Below are 23,029 nucleotides of genomic sequence, written 5' to 3' on the forward strand. Positions count from 1 at the left end.
TGCAACTGTTGTTTGGTACATGCACAGACAGCAATGCGAGCAGTTGTGTTGCCTCCTTATATCCTAGTGATAAACCAAGGTGGCATGTTGGAAGAAAGAATAATCAATAGAGGAAACTGGCCAAAAAGGATGAAAGTACAGCAATGAAATAAAAAGTCCGTGTTCTGAAAACGAAAAACTGTTTTAAAGTTTATGCATTTATTTTTGAGAGAAAGAGAGAAGCAGAGAGAGAGACAGAGAGAGAGAGAGAAAGGCAAAGAGAGAGAGGGAGACCGGAGACAGAGAGTCCCAAGCAGACTCTTCTCTGTCAGCACAGAACTGGATATGGGGCTTGAACTCATACACCTGGAGCTCATGACTGAAATCAAGAGTCAGAAGCTCAACCCACTGAGCCACCCAGGTGCCCCTGAAAATGAAGTTGGAATCAAATATAAACGAAGCTGTAGACTAAATGGATGACCATACACCTGCTGGCATTGCCACCATTTGAGAATTCTAGATTTGCAGCCAGAGAAATTTAGTGAAAGCAAACTTAATCAACATGACTGAAAACAGTGGTTGCGATAAAAAGAATGAAGATACATCAGAGGCATAGACATTGGCAAAATCTCCACATTTAAGAAACTCCTGGATATATTTCACAACATTGAAAGTTCAAAGGATAAAATGTCGGGAGCTGATCCAAGCTTATATTTGATGAGAAGAAGGCAACCATTGTTCAAACTGTATAAATGAGTCTTTTTTTTTTTGACAAAAAAAAAAAGGACAGTTTAATTCTCAGTGTTTCCTATTTTTAAATTACAGTGCACTACATAAATATTATCATTTACATGAGTTTTTAATTTCTCTATATGTTTATAATTTGTACTAATAAACTTTTTAATGGTTTGACAAAAATTTTTAGAAGTCATACAACAACTGTAAGTTTTCCCATTGACTACTAAGACAGATGGTAACTAAAATTATTGTGGGGATCATTTCAAAATGTATAAAAATATCAAATCACTATGATGTACACCTGAAACTAACAGAATATTGCAATTATGCTTCAATTAAAAAATATTGCTTTGTATGATTTCAGCTTACAGGGTAATTTTCAGTCCCACACTACAATACAAATCAGGGACTTGCTGTAAATATTCACACTTAAAATGTCCTTAAGCCCCACATATAGTACATCAGCAAATCTTGTTGACTCAGTCTTTAAAATGTATTCAGAATGTATCCACCATATTTGACCACTTTTCCTCTTATCAACAGTGGTGATAATGAACCATTATGTCTTGATTTTTTATTACAACAACCTTGTAACTAATTTCTCTGTTTTCATCTTCTCAGACTATACATCACAGCAACCAGAATGGTTTTGTTTAAACTGGAGCCCGACCACATTACTCTCCTGTTTATAACCCTCCTATGGCTCCCATTTCACTCAGAATAATAGCCAAAGTCCTAGAAATGGCCAGCAAGGCTCTACAAAGGTCCATCTTCCTAGGCCCTTGACTCACTGGCCTTGTCTCTACTGTCTGCATTAATCACTGCTGCCACATAGTCCTCGTTCTTTTCCCTCAACCTTTGCAGATAAGTTACAGCCTTATGAAATGTTTACTTTTTGGTGCTCTTCTCTGCCCGGAAAGCAGTTCAACTACCCATTTACAAGTCCTTCTTTTTCTCTTACGGTGCCATCGTGTTTATAAGTCATCTCTGACCTTTTAAATTGTCACTCCTTCCTAACATGTTATTTTCCCTTCTTTGCTTTCTTCTTCTTCAAAACACTTATAATTTTTATAAGGTGAAAATATTCTGTATTTACACAACAAAACATATTGTTATGTTAATTGCATTTTGTTATATTATGATTTCCTTTTTCTCCTATGAGAATGAAAAGGCCATAGCACACAGCTGTTCCTCAACCTATATTTGATGAATACATGAATAAAAGAATGAAAAAATGGGTCCTTATGGGTGATTTCTCACATGATGTTATGAGCTCTGATAATTCTGATTGCCTATTGTGAAGGTGCTCTAAGATGTATCTAATAAAATAGTGCAATCCATGTGGGATTCTCCAGCTGTGGTCAGAGATATCACACAATATGCTGAAAAAATCAACTACCAAATTCTTGTTATTCATTTATGCAGCCTAAGATTGTATCTAGGTGATTTTTTTTTGATACTATACATTTTAGATCACAGTGAGGTTGCTGTTGACCCCCAAAGTTATTTGTTTGTACATATAGTATTTTTTAATTAAATATTTATAGGTGGAGGGGTGAAATGAAAGGCTGAGGTAATTTATTCTGTAGATGAAAGCTGGACTGACTAGGGATGGTTAAAGCATAAGTGTACTTAGGTGATTCTCTGAGTCAGGCTGTACAGTTGTACTGGAAAATTTGCTAGGATTCTAGCATTAGTTCTCTGTAAAATCTCTAGAAACTAAAACACTCACTTCAGATTTCCTTTGATTTGTATGATACATAATCACATGCATGCCTGTGTGTGAGTGCACATGTATACTTGCAAAATAAGATAACATAAGCACTAAACACTTTTGGAGTAGTCAGGTAAGGATTCACTCTGTTTCCAAAGGAAACTGTGCTAATACTAACCAAACAAATATGTTGCAATTGTTAATATTTCACTAGGTTAGCAGAAACTAGCACAGAATGGAGGGGTAATACTTTATCAGAAGTAATATAGTAGAAGAAGCCGAGAAGGAAACTGGCCAGGAATAGCAGGAGTTCCAAAGGGAAACCGTGACAGACATCAATTTAACTTGATACCTAAGAGGTATAGACATCAAGGGAACTGTTCCATGATCATAAAGGCATGTGCTACATTTATCTTCTCAATAAGGGGCTCACTAATCAGATATGTGCCTTAAAGTTAAATTAGTCCCTAGATTTAAAAGAAAGTGACAAGATGTAGGAACTTCTACATTATTAAGAACGATGAAGATACCTTCAATAAAATGAAATACTTAGAAAATATTTTGCAAATGCAATTGTAAATTCAGGACACCTTTTGGTTGCCATAGGAGAGAAAAAAAGCAGAAGAAATATACACTACTGAAACCAAATAATGTACACATTTTAAGAAATGGTAAATTCAGCTCTTTTGAGAAGTAATACTTCAAGTCAAAAGAACAACACAGAAAATTCACAGAATCTGAACTGTGGAGAAAAAATGCTAATCTGACCAGGTAGACAGGATATCCTTATTGTGTCTGCTAAGAATAAGAAGGCAGGGATATCTGGAAGGCATGCTATGTTTCTGGAGGGATATATCAAGTCATGATTAAGAATCTAAAGATATAAACATCCCAATGACTACTGTATATTACTAATCCATGATGGAATGAAGAATTCTACTTCATGAAACCTGTAATATAATCTCATTCTTTTTGATTTCCTGATTACATAACTGAGGACACTTAAGAAGTTACATACATATATAGATGTATATATATTTCCTAACTGAAGTTTTTATTTAAAAGGCAAAGTCACACTGAGCAAATTAAAAGTTAACTGTATAGGAGCTGTTTAATAGTGGTTTGATTTTCTGGACCTATATTATAAAACCAGAATTAGATTCTGAGAGATATGCTGGGGAAAAGATTGCACATATGACTGGCATCTGCCCAAATCTGTCTGAGGATAAAAACAATGGTGTCATATTAACAGTAGCAATAATTCTTTCTCTATCTTGTAACCAGTAGATAATTTTTTTCAGAAAACTTTTAGCTAGTTATTTCCGGGAGATTCTAGAGACCATCTCATACGTACAGGCTACTTAGATACAATGTGATATCTATTGTTTTCTTTCTGTTTGATTCCATCTCTTTGCTTTTTGTGTCTAATTCAGAAGCTTCAGATACGTATAAAGTCAGATATGTGCCATGTTATGCAATTGTCTATAATTTTGTCACCTGCTGATGCTACCAAAAGTTCATTGTGCTGACCTTCCAGGAATGCTACTACTTTGTGGGCAGCCTTCTGAACTCTGCCACTAAAACCACTCATGCAGCTATTAAGTTGATATCCTACCTAGGTCATACTATATTTTTTTTGCATACAAGTGCAGATGTATTTTTCTCTTATTTCTGTTTATATCTTTGACTTTCAAGGATATTTGAGAGTCGTACAGAATTGTTGGTGAACTAGTTCTTTCTAATTTATTTACAGTTCCCAGGACTCAAATAAGAGGTGACTAGGGATGAGTCTGAAGTCAGTGTGAATTGTGCCATCATGCACTCAAAACGGTCCCTGCCTTAGTTGGGGCATTGTTATGACATCAACCTCCTGATCTTTTCTCCTTCTTCTCTTAGCATAATGTTTACCCAAGTAGCAGCTTAGTTTATGATACAAATAGTTTCCAAATAGACATGCACAACCAGTCCTTCAGACATACCCAGGAATGTTGGGATCCTAGGAAAAGCTCTGGTTAAGCTTACACTTGAACTCTACATTATAAGTTTCAGAATCTGGTTGTAATCTGTCCAAGAAGAATTTCATCAGACAGTGCTAAATAAGGATGAAAAACTTTATTAAAGACCATTGTAAAAAGGGAGAGAGATTCAACTCAAGTTTGCAGAAACAAAAGGTAGGGTGACATAGTGTAAAAGTAGTGGAGATTATTAGAAGGGAGGTTGTTGAATATGATTAAGTCATACCTGTTTTCTAATTGTTCCTTACTGGTTAGGTTTCTACATTCCCTCAGATCCTGGAAGATATGGATAGTATCTTTCTTGATAATTACATTTTAAAGAGATGGCTCCTGGGCCCTTGAGAAAGACATTCCTGAGCTATAAAACTTATAAGATGCTGAGAAAAGAATTTACTTCTCAAAGGGGAAGAAAAAGAATTTATAATTGCAAATTGCTAAAGCAAAAACTCTAAGAAAAGGTAGTTTGAGACCCCAAATCAGAAGGAAATGTGTTTAAAGTTTAGTCATGCTGAAGGGAACATTAAGGCTGTCTCTATCATAGGTAGGATAGTAAGTGTCCAAATTCCATCATGTCATAGTAACCCAAGGAAAGGTCCTGAAGAAATAGTAAAAGAAAAATGATAGGGTGCCTAGGTGGTTCAGTAGATTAAGCATCTGACTCTTGATTTTGTCTCAGGTCATGATCTTGCTGTTCATGAGTCTGAAAGCCCTGTGTTGGGTTCTGCACTGACAGTGTAGAGCCTGCTTGGGATTCTCTCTCTCCTTCTCTCTCTGCCCCTCCTGAGTGCTCTCTCTCTCTCTCTCTCTCTCTCAATAAATAAACTTTAAAAGAATGATGATGATGGTGATGATGATGATGATGATAGAAAAGCTGCTTTATTGATTTATTTCTATGTATCAAGTACTGTGTTAAGCTTTTTACATGGATACTTTATTTAAAATAAACTACTGAGGTAGTGACTTTAATTTCCATTTTTCAATAAAGACACTGAGTTTTAAAAAGTTACCCAAGTTCACACAAACAGTAGCTAGTAGAGTCAAAATTCAAACCCAGGTATTTTGGTAGATGAACTAAAGGAACATGTATTACTAGCTGAATGCTGGCCATCCATACTTAGTCCTGGTAAACTAGGTTGGGTCAAATGGAACTGCAAGGATTAAATTAGAGTTTACTTAATCTAAGTCATTGTGTCCTAACTTCATAATTTTTGTCAACTTTGTAATTTATAGTGTATTTTTTGCAGTTTATACTATATTATTATTAACTTTTCTCTCTCCTTCTTCTCTTCCTTCTCTATTGTAACCTCACCCTAAGCTGTAATACCAAAAAAAAAAAATCATCTCTAATATGATATAAAAGCATGCCAAGGGTAGGGGGGGGGAGTTCTGATTTATTTCCTGTTTATACTATTAATATAATTGGCATACAAATAAGACTATGATTAATACCAATTTAATGGAAGAATAAAGCAATCAGTGACCCACCAGTGGGAAATGTATGAGACTTGGAGAAACAGGGTCTAAGATATGTCTGTAGGAATGAAAGTGGATCTAATAGCTTCTTTTGTCAATATTCCCAAACTCACATCCTAATATTATATCTCTAGATCTCAATACTTTGATGCTGAGAAAATTTGAAAATACAGAAGAATACATGAGTAAAAAAAAGTGTAGTCTGTAGGAATGAACAGCAATAGTTTTATTAAACCATTAGCTAAATATAAGTGATTTACTATCAGAAAGCTACTGTTTTCTAAGGTTGTATAAAATGTGTTTAGAATAAATAAAATAAATGCAGATTTGAGAGATGGGAATGAGAGGCAGGGCATAACTATCTATTTTTAAATATTTGAATATTTCTCATGTGAAAAGCAAGTACATTTATGCTATGGGACTAAAATATCAGAAGCAAGATTAATTAAATATATAAGATAAAGAATATCTGATTCCCACTAAAAACAAAGACTTCAAAAATAGCTTCATTGCTTGAAATAGAAATCATTGCCTTTATGGAGTCAAAAATTTCTCCATTATTGGAAATGTTCATGAGAGATTTTGACTAGAGTATTATAGGATAGAATGAAAAACAGAATGATGAGGGATATACATATGTGGTTTTAGATTTGTGATTTGTTGTTTCTGTGATTCTGTATGGTCTCACTTTAGTATGCAAGATACCTCTGCTGTATTTTGTTCTCTCCTAGAAGATATGAACCAACTGAACAATTCCATAGTGCTGCAACCAAAGTAACACTAGGCCTAGGAATTGGGGAAAAGCAAAAATTATCGTAGGTACTAGAAGCAATTATATTGAGTTAGAAGAGATTAGAGCATGAAATCCATTATCAGAGCAAAAAAGAGGCTGCTCCTGGAAAGGGAATAAGACCTAATTAAACATACAGAATAACTAAAAGGGAGTTTTAAATTCAACTTTTAAAAGGAAGTTTTATAATAAGTTCTGCTTTGTTTTTTTACCTTTTAAAAAATGAGATTACATGTGGAATGCCAAATTGCTCATCCTTGAAAGATTTTAAAGAAAGGATGAGCTAGAACCTTTCAAAATTTTGTGACAGAATTCTGTGATTTGGAAGAATACTGAATGGCATAATTTCTAAGTTTTTGCTCTAATATTAGGATTTGGATTTTGTGGTCTTTTACATTATAGAAATAGATATGTTTCAGACATTCTTTTTACAGATAAGAGACTTCCCATGTGTAATGATTTTTCAAAACACCATCTGCCTTAAGGTTCTATTACTGTGTATTCAATGATATATTGATGTGGAAATTAGTATGCCACCTGGCTTATACAGTTTTGAATGAACTCTCCAGTACTTTGTTACGAGGCAAATACAATGGACCCATTGTGCTAGACAGTCCCAGTTCATTATGTTAGTAACTATCATATGGCTCTTATACCTCCTGCTTTTATTTAACAGAAGAAAACAAAATAAAAATGATTCTGATTAGTTCACTGGATCAATAAAGTGAAAAGACCACTTGTAGACTCGAGTACTATTATCCTAATATTTTTTTTCTCCTTTCGAGTTTTAAATCATACAAGGTATTATGTGAAATGGATCTAATGTTCCTTTCAGGTCTGTCCAGTTTGGTAAGTTAATAATTATAATTTAATGTCCTACTATTAAGTTTACTAATCATAATTTATCGAAATATTCTGTCCATATTATCAAAACAAAAATTTTAATTGTTTTAAGCAGTTTAAATTTGTAATATGAGTAGGATGGTAGTAATGTACTGTATAACAATAAATTGTAATAAGAAATCATATTATAATGCTAATAGAGAATTTATATACATATATATTTATATGTCTATGCATATTCTTCACTTTTCTTGGGATTATACAGTCACATGTCATTTCATGATGTCAGAAAAAATGTAAGTAAACATATTGTAAATGTGAATGCACTTTGGCTTGAAATGTTATATTTTAATGAAAATGCAATATTTGTCACATTTTCAACTTATGCTTTTGACACTTTGTCACTATGGAGCAGATGTGGAAATATAAAAAACTTGAGAACATTTTAAGTAGGGTGCTAACAGTGACAAAATTGCCCTTTTTGAGAAGATAAACTATTTGAAAGTTACAATCACCATAATAGCTATATGGATTTTATCTCTACCAGCATTACAATAGGAATGGAGTAGTCACAAGAATCATAGCTAGCTTTTATTTAGTGGTTATTATGTGACAGTCCATATACACAGCATGTTACATATATTATTACGTTATCAGAGCAAATTTAGAAATAAAAAAATTCCTCCATCTCATACTTCTTCCCTTGTCCCCAATTTATGGATAAGAGTATTAAGCTTAAGTCGAGTAAACAGAAGACTTTGGATATTAGGCATGCAGTAAACTTGATTGTGAATAACTGCAGCATAAAGTGAAAGGGGTTTCTATATGGAAGGATGGCAATTAACATAAAATAAACAAGATGGAGAGAGGTAGGACAGGGTAATGAGGGGCTTATATACTATGGTAAAAATTTCAGACATCACTTTGTACATGATTAAGAGCTACTTTAGTACTGTGAAAATGGAAATGCAAGATTAGATTTTAATAAGCAAGACAGACCAGTCCTGATATTCCAAAGTGATAAGTGCTATAAAGAAAATAAAGCAGATAATAGGACAGAGAGTGACAAATGGTGATGACATTGTGGGTTAAGAAGGTTACATTTGAACAGAGATCTTGATAATGAGAGACATTTGAGCTGAGATCCAAATGTTGAGAACAAATAAGTCATTTGAAAATCTTGTGGGGTGATAGTCAGGGGAAGATCAAATATCCTAAGATGGGGAAAAGTTTGGCATATCTTCTTTTTTTTTTTTTTTTTTTTTACTTCTGATCTTACTTATTTGTTCCTCTTACAACAATCTCATTTTTGACTGGACTCAGACTTTGAGGTAGAAGCTCTCAGAGAAGACAGCCTCCGTCTCTTGGCAATCTGTTCCTGGCGCTTTTCTTTGGCTTCCTTCATTCTCTTGGCCAAAAGCTTAGTGTATTATGCAGCCTCTTCCTTGTTTTTCTTCGTGCGCTGCCTCTTCAAAGCAATGCGCGGACGTTTGTGTTGGAGGACACGTGGAGTAACAAGACGCTGTATCTTGGGTGCTTTGGTTCCAGGTTTCTTACCTTCTTTAATTAGGGGCTTTCTCACAACATACTGGCGGACATCATCTTCCTTTGAGAGATTGAAAAGCTTGCAGATTCTGCTAGCTCTCTTGGGCCCCAGGCGACGAGGCACAGTAGTATCAGTGAGTCCAGGAATATCCTTCTCCCCTTTTTTCACAATGACCAAGTTGAGAACACTGAGATTGGCATCCACAATGCAACCCCGAACAGATTTGCGCTTTCTTTCTCCAGTGCTCCGTGGTCGGTAGCAGTTATGCCCCTTACTCAGCAGTAGGCGGACACGGCCATGGGTCAAGACACCCTGCTTCATGGGGAAGCCTTGTTTGTCATTGCCACCACTGATTCGTACCACGTAACCCTTCCATTCTTCCCCTAAAGCATCAGCAGCAACTTCTGTGGTCATTCGCTTCGCATAAAAGGTACGAAGTTTGCGTTCATCGTCCACTTCAATGAGTCTCTGGCAGCCAGTAGCTGGGAAAGAGATGTTCAGCTTCGTGGTGAGGCTGCCTACTGCCTCCGAGGCACCGGCATATCTTCTTAAGGACAAGCAGATTCCCATGTACATAGAACACAGTAAAAGAGGGAGAATGTGATAGGAGATCATGTCTGAGATGAAGGGTCAAGTCATGTGTGTGTCTTTGTGACACCATAGTAAGTCATTTGAATTTTATTCTAATAGCAATGAGAGTGGACAACCATTGGGATGATGTTTACCCAATGACTCCCCTAACCTGAGCCATTAAGTACATAACAGACTCATTAATCAGAAAAAGTAACACAGGAAGCATAGCAGGTATGAACATAAGTAAGAAAGTAACAGAGAAAATGAGTTTAACTCTGAATATATTTAGTTTTAAGTACACTGGAGCAATTAACTAGAGATCTCCTAAGGAAAAATCATGGACTCTGTGGGCCTGTAACACAAGGAATGAAGGGTGAAACCTTGGAAGCAGATGAGGCCAAATCAGCAAACTAATACAAATGGAATGAGAAGAAAGATGGAAACTCTCAAGGATTCAATTTTAAGAGGTGTCAGGAGAAATGGAGAGTTAGTAGTAAAAAAGACGGGAAGGGAAATTGGAGTGTATAGGGTGGAGGAAGGCAGTGGAGAAGTAGAGTTCAAGGAGAGAACATAAATAGTATCAAAACTAAAGAAATTTCAAATCAGATAAAATCTAACATTTTTGATCATTTTTGGCAATGGAGGGACAGGATGAGCTTTGGCATCTTAAGAGAGTACTGGAATTAATAATGCTTATAAAATACGATTTATTCAGAAAAATTTTAGAACAGTTTAAAGCTTATAGGAGGATGCAGAGAATTTCTGACTCTTATCTGGGGCAGTGGTATGGAACAGGAATAACCAGAGTTGCTCTCTAGCCTTGGAAATGTTGCAAGCCTGCTCAAGTATTGTGCCATAGAGATTATAAAACTAAACAGATGTCAGTTTATGTTTTCAGTGTCCTTAATCACTCTTCTACCTCTGCCTTTTTGCTTAAACTACTAATCTCAATGTTTCTCCCCACTTCTTTCCCTCTTCCCTTCTCTCTTTTGTTTCTGTAATTCTCTAGTCTCATATTTTGTTGTCAGTATAATTACTTGCTGTGGGCCGAATCGTGTTCCCTCAAAATTCATATGTTGAAGCCTTCACCCCATATCTCAGAATGTGATTGTATGGATAGAGGGCCTATAAAGAGATAATTAAGTTAATATGATTGCCATGAGGGTGAGTCCTAATCCAAAATTACTGCTATTCCTCCAAGAGGAAGAGACTTGGACACACCAGAGATGCACAAACATGAAGGAAAGAGTATGTGAAGAGGCAGCAAAAGGGTGGCCATCTGCAAGCTGAGGAGAAAGGCCTTACAGGGAATGAACCCTGCTGGCACCTTGATCTTGGAATTGCAGCCTCCAAACTGTGAGAAAATAAATTTCCGTTCTTTAAGCCACCCAGTGCCCTTCCTTACTCTTGTGGTTCTTCACTACCATCATAGGCCTCAGCCCATACTTTTCTCCACTTGCCTCCATCTTTTAAGTTTTCTATTCTGCATGTGCTCTTACTTCTGATAGTCCTAAACAATGCATTCATATTTTAAACAATGTACATAGATTTTAAGTCTCCAATGTAATCCTAGAGTAATCATCCATAAATATTTTAGACATTGATTTGGATGAAACTAATAATGCTGTGATGATAAAATCTGCCAATTGATGTAATTAGATGCAGTAGTATGGTGACTATGGTGCATGACTGAAGGAGTATCCAAGAAAAGGTCTAAAAAGAAGCCAAATCCAATGAAGCTAAACTACAGATCAACGTAAATCTTGAATATGTCTAAAAACTAAATTTATAAATATAGAGATTATATAGTCAAAAAAACCAACAAAAATCTTAGCTATATTAATTGATTGTTACGGATATATTTATCAGTGCAGTTAAGTTTGTAATAAATGCTGATGTAAACTTAGATGTAAGGGAAGCAACTCTGTCAATTTTTTCCAGGCTGTTCATACTGTACTTATACAATTCCAGCTGCCATGATTTAAGAGGGGGTATTAACCAACCTGATTAGGGCCAGAAGAAAGGATATTGAGTAGACTTAGTACCATTGACTAAAAGGAGAGACCTGGAAGGATTTTATAGTAAAGAATTAAAAAAATTTTTTTCATAATAGGTATCCTAAAATATTTAAGGGCTGTTATGTGAAGAAGAAATTCATTTTTTTCAAAGTGATCACAAAACAAATACAACCAATGAGAAAAGTTATAGAATGGCACATTTAAGAATCTATAAAAATTATTTTGCTTAAAAAGTAAAATGGTCTAATAAGTTAAGAAATTCTGCCATTGACACGGCTCAGATTTTGGGTGAGCAAACATATGTTGCTAGTGTTTTATGGAATAGTAAAGCATTTACTGGGGATTTCAAAATTAGGCTCCATGACACTTGGGTGATTTTCTGAAGTTGCTTAATGAATCACATATCATAGCAGGGGCAGAAAGAAAGGGGCTAAGTAGTTGATATTCTTCAACTCTGTCTTATTTAAAGTGTAAGAGGCTTGTTTTATAGCATTGTATACTGCCCTTCTCAATGACTATTTCAGACCTTCTTTTCCTCAGACTTCATCACTGTGGCAACTGTCAGGATTCAGGTAATAAAACAGAAGCTACCACTCTATATACTTAAAGCATCAAGAGATATTGTACAGGAGGACACCTGGGTGGCTCAGTCAGTTGGGCATCTGGCTTCGGCTCAGGTCATAATCTCCTGGTTTGTGGGTTCAAGCCCCTGTAGGGCTCTCTGTTGACAGCTCAGAGCCTGGAGCCTGCTTTGGATTCTGTCTCTTCTTCTCTCTCTGCCCCTTCTCCGCTCATGCTCTATCTCTCTCTGTCTCTCAAAAATAAACGTTAAAAAAATTTTAAAAAAGTAGAGATTGTAGAGGGAAATAGGCTGCAAAATTGTTGGAAGGACTGAAATGTTTAAAAAGGGAAGCCTCGTTACCTGGAAGTCAATAACTTTAGGAAATGACTATCCCCTGAAGAAACAGGCACTACTCTGGCCCAGTAGCTACAGAAACCCAACCTTATATTTTGCCCTTTCAAAAACGCTGTTGCTTCCTGCTCTTCTTACCAGCACTGGGGGCTTCCCATTGATAACACATCCCCAAACTTTGATGGTGAGGATGTCTGGGAAATGTGATTTCTGGTGTTATAGCACTTCTGATATGGGAAATAGCATTACAGGGAGCAAGATTGTGCTGAAATGCTAGAAAATCTCAACTGATGATGCAACCTCATCTATTATGAGGCAAACAGAAGTAATCAGACAAGAGCTACTTCATATGCCTCCCAGAAATGCATCAATCTGTGAAAATCCTTATTCATATCTTTATCTTCTTTCCTTTTACAATGGAAGAACTGTCCTAACTATAGTTTTAGGCCATCTCCTCCTCTGCTGCTATAGAGACAAGTCTCCCTCTTCTCCCGAATGTCTCTTGCTCAATTGTCCCCATTATCAATTTTTTTATATCTCGCTGAATTATTCATATAGGAATACAACGTACTTTAGAATTTTCTATATTAACAATATCCCTTGACTCAATATCCTCTACCTATCATCTTACCCTTTTGTTCCCTTGTATTAAAAAAAAAAAGTTCTTGAAAAATTTGACCAAAGAAACTATGACCTCATTTCACCTCACCTTCTATCCTCCATCTACCCTAATCTGTCTTCCATCCCCTCAGCTCTATCAAAATCAAAGAGTTCTGTTTTTCCAAATTCAAACCTCAATTCTGTTTCTATTCTTTCTCTATCATATGCATCAAAAACAGTGATTCTTTTCTTTTTAAGTCATTATTCTTTTGCTTTCCTTTACATAAAATTCATCATTTTGTCTGCCATCCCTCTTGCACTCCTACCCCATCTTTTGTGCCGGATCCTCTCTCTTGACTCAAATGTTGTATTTTCCATTCTGGGTCTCCTGTTTTCTATCTTAGCATAATTTTGAGCTTAGCCTATCTAGTTGCACATGTTCCAATACAACACCAATCTCTTTGAAACTGTGGATAAATATCAGACTAATTATGCAACTTCTCCATTAGGACATAAAATAGTCTAACTTGGCATTTTAAAAAGGGAACACTTGATTTCTTTCCACACTTATATCTTCTCCAGTTTTTAATAATGTGCTAAATGGGGTTACATTTCTATATCTACTAAATGGCTCATTCAAAACCAAAAGAGTTATTATTTGCTCATTTATATTTCTCATCCCTACTTCATTCCATCAGCAAATGCCATTCCCTCTATTACTTAAAAAAATCTAGACAGTTCAATTTTCTCCATCTCTCCTACCATCCACCTAAATCCACACCACTTCAACACTGACCTTGGAAATTGCAAGAGCTTTCTAACTTGTCTCCTTATTTCTAGTCTTTTGCTTACAATCCATACTCCACCTATCCCCCTACAACTCTGCATAGCAGCCAGTGACTACTTCAAACTAAATCAGACCACTTTACTTACTTTGAATAATTCAGGGGCTTTCTGTTTTTAACTGAAGTAAAATTCAGTCTGCTCTCCCGATTTACAAAGTGTTACATGAACTGACTTTTATCTATCTGACTAAACTATTCTAAAGCTACTCTCTTGTTTGTCTGATAATTCCAGGGAACAGAATTTGCTTCCTATTTCTTGAATATGTCAAGCTTGTTTTAGCTTTAGAGTCTTGTCTTTAGTTAGTCCCTCTGTCTGGAATGGGCTCTAGCCTACTGGGATCTCTTTTTTATGCTGAGGAAGCCTCTCTGAAGCCCATCTAAAGTAACTAATGCCTCTTCTCACTAATTTTTTACTTCCTATGTAGTATTTAATACTAATTATCTATTGTACTTGCCGAATTTTCCTTTCTACTAAAACGTAAGCTTGTTAAGTATATAGATCTCCACCATTTTTTGACTACTAAATATTCAGTATCTAGAAAATAGCCTGATACCTTGATTGGGCTTAAAAAATATATATTGAATGAATGAGTTGCAAGTTTGTCTGAAGAATTAATTATACATCTAAAAGTTTTTATTCTGAATATAATCTGTTACTCTGTAAATATTCTGTTATAATTAAGATTAGGTATCAGCAAATATATTTCCAAATAGCAAATATTTTTGGTTTTGAGGGCCATATGATTTTTGTTGCAACTTTTAAACTCCAGCATAGTAGGACAAAAGCAGCCATAGACAATTGCAAATAGATGGCCATAAATGTGTTTCAATAAGATTTTATTTACAAATATAGTTGACAGTTCATTTTGTCCCATGAGCTTCAGTTTGCCAATCCCCAAACGAGACTTAACACTTATAATTAAATAATATGCAAAATTATGTCAGATGGACTAATTCTGGGGGAGAGCTCATGATATTCTGCCGTTTTATCTTATATTTTCAAATATGTTTTCCATTCTTTTCATCTTATTTATCCCTTACAGCTACTATTCCAGTTTTTACATCATCATTTCTTTCTTCCTTTGAGTATTTTCACTTTCATCCATTCTAACATACTTATTTGTATTTCTCACCCTACCAAGGTACATAATACCACTTGCTTTTTTTGAAAGGAGGTTTCTTACTTTTGTTAGAGAGATACTTCCCTTCTCATGTGAAAAAGCAACATTTTTATTCTTTCTTGGCAAAGCTCTAACCATAGATAGATTCAGCCATTCACTTTTGCAATCTATGGTCCAAGAAACTGAATAAAATTGGAAAAAAATAATCCCTTCTCTGAATATTTGGGTCCATAATATAAATGGTGATTAATATTTATTGGGCCTTCATTATTTCCAATCAATTTTACTCTGTTTCTCTTGCCAGCATCTTCTTCCATTCTCCTGAGTAACAATACCAAAAAGTTTCAACCTTCTTTTATGTCTCATCTCCCTTATTTCCACTCACTCTTGTCAGATGATTTTTTTTTTTGTTTTTTCATCATAGACAAAATAGAAGTCATCAAATTGGGATTTCCAAGCCTTCTTGAACCAACTTTAAAGTAATTTCCATTTGCAATCATCCTTCTATTCTGACAGAATAAAGTTTAGATGGTTTATCTGCTGTTTTGATTCTATTCCTTCCCACCTCCTAAACTTTGTAATGTTGATTATTGTCTCTATCTTCAACATTTTCCTCTCCACTGGAGCTTTTAATTTCCACATGTTCTAGTTAGTAGTATCAATCAATAAATAATAAATTAATAATATATTGATGATAATAAATGAAAACATTATAATATATGATAAATAATTACATAAAATATAAGTCACTCATTTGTACACATTCTATATACAAACTCAGCTCTAACTATTCCTTTCTCACATTTAATTTAGAGTTAACTTTCTCAAAAGAGTTTTCCAAACTCCTAATAAAACTCTCTCTTATTTACTTTATTTCCCCATATATTCCATCTGGCTGTTTCTGTTAAAGTTACCAATGACATCTAAGTGATATACTGAACTAATATACTCAAATGAAAAACTATTTCCCTGAAACCACTTGAGTCTTCCTATTCTTATAACATTTTTCCAGGCCCCATTTACCCCAGTTGGAAAATTCCACACCACCCCATATTAAAGTAGTAACAACAACCTGTATAGTTCTCAAGGAACCTGCAGGGATCCTTCTGTTCTTACCCACCCCAATCGGTGTCTTACTTTGCTGAAAGCTTGTATGTCAAAATGCTTAAAGACTTGCAGTTTATTTTTCCAGAATCACTCCTACTTGCCCTTAGCATGGCTTCATCTGCAAAAGCTTTATAAATCCCCTTTTCTGTTTAATCTCTTTAAAGCAGTTTCTTTGGAGGCTGTCATCCCTGCTGTGCATCAGCTTATAAAATGAAAACTTTGTTCTTTCAGATCTCTTTGTTTATTTTATTGAAATCTTAATTATTTATTTTATCAAAGCCTTAATTATTTATTTTATTTGTTCAGTCTCTTCACATCATTAGATACTACTAGACACTCTTTCCTTAAAGCATTTCCTCATGGAAGAAACACTATCTGACTTTTCTGGTTTCCATCTTGCTTCTAGCTGCTCTTTTCGTTTCTACTTCTAGTTTTTATCACTTTTATCTAATTTCTATATTTTGAGTTCCTTCCAGTTTGGCTTTAATTTCATTATCATTAATCATTCTTCCTAATATACCCTATCCTATTTTCCTAACTTCAAGTATAAAATATATCTCTGTGAATCAAAAAGTATATCCTGACATAGTCATTGACAATGACTACCAGAATCACATATCTGTTTTTCTCTCTGCCCCCTCTGTCAGTTTCACTTCTGTCCATTTATTTTCACTGCCACTTCTCTAGCCCCAGCCACCACCACGTCTATGGAAAAAATGCTTTTACCTGGCCTCCTCATGGTCTCTCTGGTTCTTCTCCCACCAATCTACATAGATCATCCTCTCTTAAAATCCTAATGGTGTTTCCACGTCTGCCTTGCTTATGCTGAATTACCCACATTGAAAGCAGGACTTGGTATATAGTAGGCACTCAATGAATTGTTAAAATAATTATTAAAATAATTAATGAATGACTGAATGGATTTATGAATTCTTGACAGTGTAGAGAAAATTTTAACATCTGGATGATAATGAGAGATGCAATCATTCAACCAGTGGATAAAGTTCCTAGTGATCAAAATCTGCACTCTTTATAAGAAACACTTCTGTGTTCATTTAGGAAAGAAAATCTCTGAGAGTAGAAAACTGTATCTATGATTTAAAAAAAAAAACAACACACTTCTGTTATAGATGTCATCCATTACCTGCATGAATACAGTATTCCAAAAACCACTGAAAATCATAATAAAACTTGTTAAAGACTTTAGATTCCATCCCTAAATGTTCTACTTAACTAGAAGCAAAACACAAAAGAAGATGAATTCTTATGTGTTCACATTTAATATCAATTATTTATATGTAAAAAAATTCTAACAGTTCTGCCATCTTTACTCCATTGAATTTCAAGATTTATGTGCAGGATAATAGTGCATTATATGCTCATGCCATTAGATTCATATTTAAAATTTTTGCAAACCATTAAGTAAAAACAAAGGAAGAGGTTTTTTTGTTTGTTTGTTTGTTTTGTTATTTGGGTTTTTTTTTTTTTTTGCATATATAGCTGATTAAGTGCATTGTAGTCGCATGTTCAAGCCATCTGTTTCTCACTGAATTAAACCCCGTTTTCTTTGGCCAAGAAAGGTATTGCAGACTCATGATAAGTGAGTAGCAGAAGTAGCAGTGCCCTGAATTTAATGCTGATCAAAATATATTTGCCATTTTCAAAACTATACATTTCTTCAGCAGCTCCTGTTAAAAGCCAAACTGTCTCTAAGCAGACAAGGGGCTCAAAACTCTTTTAATTCAGATCAGACTGAATAAAACCTTATCCCGCCACAAGGGAGCGCTTTGCTTTTCTATGGATGACATTGTATCACTTATTCTCTGCATTATCCATTAATGAATTCCCTGTACTATAAGTGAGATTATGCATTATTTGAATACCAAGTTGTTGTCATGCATAAAACTAGGATATGGGGAGGAGGGAAAACAGTTTTTACTGTGAATGTACTGAGCTACTTAAGTGGCTGTCAAGTGTCCCTCAGTTCAACAAGATCTTTTCTCAGTGTCCCCTGGGAAGTTCAGAACATTCCTTTGGAAATGAAAATGTTTTTCTTCCCACTCCTACTGCATTTCTTTGAAGCCCACATACAAGCCATTATTCAAAGAATGAATAATCCTGAAAATTCTCCCGGGAGTATCATCCTGATGCATACTGAATATAATGCGAGACAGAAGACAGAATGAGGTACCTTTTTGTAAATAGCTGGTGTAGTTAAAAAAAAAAGTTAAATAAAAAAAGTTTTGCCTCAAATTATGTGTGTGTGTTTATTTCACCATAAGACTGCCAATTTCTTAAAGACATCTGAGGCTGCTAGATTAATCTTTAACTATCTTTTATAAACATCATAATCTGTACCATATTTCATCTTCACATTTTCACTATCCTATGCCATTAAGCTGTTTTATGAGGCTTCATAAAGTATATAGAATATACTTGAAATTGACTGGACGGGAAGGGACTGGGACTGTTCAGAGGAAGGAAAAGAATGTTGTCAAACCAAATCTAAACTATGCAATATTAAAAAAAACTGACTCTTAACAATTCAAACTCATTTGAATTATAAAAAAACAGGGGAGATATACCAACACTCAATCATTAACTTGACTAATATAGATTTTACTAAATTTAACTGTGCTTTTTACAGTAAAAGATGAGAAAAATTTCTCTAACATATTTGGAAATAAATAAAGGTTGCATTCCACAGTAGTGATAACAACTAACATTGAATTTATTTTTTTTATTAAAAAAATTGAAAATCTCACAAAGTTCTTTCACAAATAACTCTTCCAGGTTTTTGCTTATGTCATTTAAAACTGGCCTTACACCCCATTCCCAGGCCCTTTGTATCCCCCTTTCCTGCTTTATTTTTTATCACAACAATTATCTTAATGTGACATACTATATTTCCTTTAGATTTTTTGATTATCTTTTGGCTATATCTTTAGGCACTTAAAGAATGTCCAGGTTTTGATCCATTGAAAGATAATGGAATAATTACAAGGAATATGTTGATATGTTGGGACTTAAATGGGGCTTCCAAGGCAGGTTAGGCTTTGGGAACACAATGAATTAATTTATAGTGAGTTTTTGATGTCTCTTTTTATGGCAATTGTATGATTTACTTGGTAGCCTTTTGTAGTTCCAACACAACATTTACAGAATTGTGAGGCAGTGTGGCTAATGGAAATGTCTAGGATTTTAGACACACATAGGATATTAATTACTTTTACTAGTTTAGGCAAACTATTCTATTACCATATCTCTAGAATAAAGGATTTCGACTGGTAATCTTTAATATATCCCTAGCTTTCTTTGATTCTGGACTTCTATTTATTTGTTTATCCATTTTCTTCTTCAGCAAACATTTCGAAAAAGCATGCTATTTGTCAAGGACCTAGGAATAGAGTAGTGAATAAGACAGACAAAATTCTGATCTATATTCAAGTAGAAGAATAGCTAACGATGTAAATAAATACATAAGATAGGGATAAAGAAAATAAAGCAGAATAGGAGGATAGGGTGTGTGGAGATTACCTTAGTGTGGATGATATCAAAAGACATGTGGAAGGATGTAATGTTCGATCTGAAACTGGAATGATGAGGAGCCAGTCATGCGAAGATTTTAGGCAAAAACATTTCAGGGTGAAAAAAAAATTAACAAATCCTAAATCCCTGGGATAGAAATAAGCTTAGAATATTCAAAGAACAGAAAGAAAGTCTACATGGTTGATGCAGAGCATGGTAGTGATAATATAAAATATCATAGCCCTAGGCTATGTTGGACTTTGTAGCCTAGAATAAAGAGTTTGAGATTTATTTTAAATGTAAAGGGAAGCCATTGGACATGTTTAAATGGATGGAGGAATGCATTTGATATCTGGGAAGAATGGATTGTGAGTGAGGCAAGAGTAGAAGCAGAGAGGTTAGTTAGGAGATTGTTTAATAGAGTTTGAATTAGGGAGGTAACAGTAAAGATGGTGAGAAGCGATACAATTTAGAATAAATTTGATAGAATTTATGGAGTTATCTACTGGATTATATGTCAAGTATAAGGGAAGGAGAGGATTCAAGAACACCTGAGGGTGACTTTCAGGACAGAGGTTTTAGTTCTGAGATTTGGAAAGAAACAAGCTGGATAGAGAGGTTGTGAGAGCACTTGGCAGTCACTGACATCATCTAAGATGTTTTATTGCCAGCTAAAGAGTGGAGGTGAAGTACTTGAATAAGTCTGAATGGCAACTCCTATTATACTTTCATCATTATGGGAGAGTTAAATATGACATTTCCTGTAATAGTTTATTATTTGGCCTCTCCTTTGCTTTTGTTTCCTTTCTTTTCCTTCCCTTTTCTTTGCTTTGTTTCTTTTCTTTGGTGGTAGTTGTTACAAAAAAAAAAAAAGATATTGGTGATTTTAAAAGTCTGAAATATTGGCCCTGCCCTGAGAGTTCTCCTGATAAACACCTCTCATCTGGAGGACTAGCTAGGAGGTCCAAAGCAAGTGGCTTCTCTGGGAAACTACTTGAGCCTGATATTGTATGAAAGAAATAAAAAATCAAATTTGAAGGTAAATGATTCTTTTGGGGAGAAACTATGTTAAGCTTATGGGTTCTAGATGAAAATCTTTTTTATGACCCAACAGCAGCAACCAAAGCCACAAGACATGTCTTAGTGCTGATAAGCACACATTCTCAAGGTTACTTTGATATACATTCTTGCCAAGAATCACAGTTGATATATTCTTGAGTTCAAGCCTAATTTTTCTTCTTTTTAAAAAAGCAGTGAGCCTGGTTTTTAGGAAACCAGGAAACCTAGGGACTTGCCAAGGAGATATTTTGCATAAAATTCAGATTTTACACATCATTAAGAATTTACATTAGTTTAATTCCTATACATGTGAGAATTGTTGCTTGTTTATTTTTGGAGTGGAGGGAAGTCACGGAGAGGGGGACAGAAGCAGAAACATCTGCCTTAAAGGAGGGAGGGGTTCATGTTCTATTAATACCTACTATGACGACAAACATTGTTAACAATGATGAAACCTAATTTTGACTTAATAACATCATTTGAAGTATGATCAACAGGCAGACCTCTCCTAGAATAACAGCTCACACTTACAGAGCACTTAATACTTCTCAGGGATTTTGATATGAGTTCTGCATACACTGATTCATTTAATCCTCCCAATAACCATATGGAGTAGGCATTTTGATTATTCTAATTTTAGAGAAGAAAAACTGAAGCATAGAGAGGTTAAATAAGCTGTGCAGTACATGGTGTTAAGTATTAGAATTGTGATTAAAACCCAGCCTGACTCTTAACCAGTATGAGATTTAGAAACAATGAATAATAGCTGGTACAAGTTTGGAGACAACACTCTTCCAGAAACCTTATAATTCTTTTGTAGTAAAAACGTCCTTTCTAACATACATGTGCATAATTGCATGACTTTTTTTAAAGTTTATTTATTTATTTTGAGAAAGACAGCGACAGTGGAGGAGGGACAGGGAGAGAGGGAGAGACAGAATCCCAAGCAAGCTCCGCACTGTTAGCACAGAGCATGATGTGGGTCTTGGACCCACAAAACTGAGTAGTATGATTAACCAACTGAGACACCCAGGCGTTCCCATGACTTTGTTTTTAACAATAATTTTTTTTTCATTTTATTTATTCAGTTAACAAATGTCACCTGAGATCTTTGTTGCAGACTTTTGGGATTCTTCAGTGAACAAAAAGATTCTTACCCTCACTGAGTTTACTAAGAGAGCGAGTTGTTGAGAAGCAAGGTTTATTTTCATATTTTCTTAAGACATAGGGAATAACCATCAATTAACCTTACAGTGAGTGCCAGGTAGTTCTAAGCCTATAGGGAGAGATTTGACCAAATACATCTCAGAACACTAAGGCATAATCCATTTCAGAGGCTCTGGCATGTCAGCCCCACACAGACAGGTAATGGTTGTTCTTTAGTACTTGCAGAAGTGAACTGAAATTTTAACCCACTGGAAATCTGTGAGAACTGCATGGAGGAGGCCATTCTCTCATTAAACATCAATATTGTTTTATGGGAAAGGATTTTTGTTACTTTTTTTTTTTTTTTACTTTCACTATACTTTGTGGTGTCTACAGGACATTAAATCAAGTTAAGAATTTCTACAGCTCTTGGTTGGTTATGCTTCAGAAGAAAAAAATCATTAATGACAATAATCTTCTGAGACATATTTGGAGTGAAGAAAGCTACATTTCAGCATTTCTCTGAATTCCTTCCATTTTGGGCTAAGCAGTACAAATGGGTTGCTGAATGGTGTTATTGCATCTTTAGCCACTGAGAAAACGATATTCTGTGCTGCTCACTTAGATAGGATACTGGGATATCAAATAATCAGACAACCTTTGTGTCTGGAATGTCTTCCTTCAGGTTTTACACAATGAACGATTTATTGTGCAGATTAGATAGTGGGTTCACGTAGTGTTTTGCTGTTGTTTTGAAGCGATAACTTTTTAATGTGCTGGTTATTTGTCTTGTTTGGATGAGGATGCTTATTTATGAATGCTTTGCAAAGACTAGATAGAGGAGGTTGTGTGGTTAAGACAAATCAATAAAAATACACATGCATAAATAAATGAAGCACATCTGTAAAACTCTTTTTCTAGGACTAGTTAAGGCTTTTGTTTTATTACCTTTAAAATGTTTTCAAAACATTTACAATCATTAGTATTTGATATCTGAAGCTTGCAGGTTTTTATGCTGCTG

At 34.9% G+C, this 23,029-nt stretch overlaps 1 protein-coding gene and 1 long non-coding RNA gene across 3 annotated transcripts in view; both read right to left on the bottom strand.

The window, feature by feature from the left end:
• The window catches only part of LOC123384429, a 134,230-nt gene that overhangs the window by 99,570 nt on the left and 11,631 nt on the right, over positions 1–23,029 (bottom strand). The window lies entirely within an intron of this gene.
• On the bottom strand, positions 8,482–9,683 carry LOC101080351 (40S ribosomal protein S6-like). The gene is given in 1 exon segment (XM_045054074.1): positions 8,482–9,683. A coding segment is annotated over 1 exon segment (819 nt). The 5' UTR covers positions 9,675–9,683; the 3' UTR covers positions 8,482–8,855.

This window comes from Felis catus, chromosome A1, assembly GCF_018350175.1.
Source record: "Felis catus isolate Fca126 chromosome A1, F.catus_Fca126_mat1.0, whole genome shotgun sequence".
NCBI lineage: Eukaryota > Metazoa > Chordata > Mammalia > Carnivora > Felidae > Felis > Felis catus.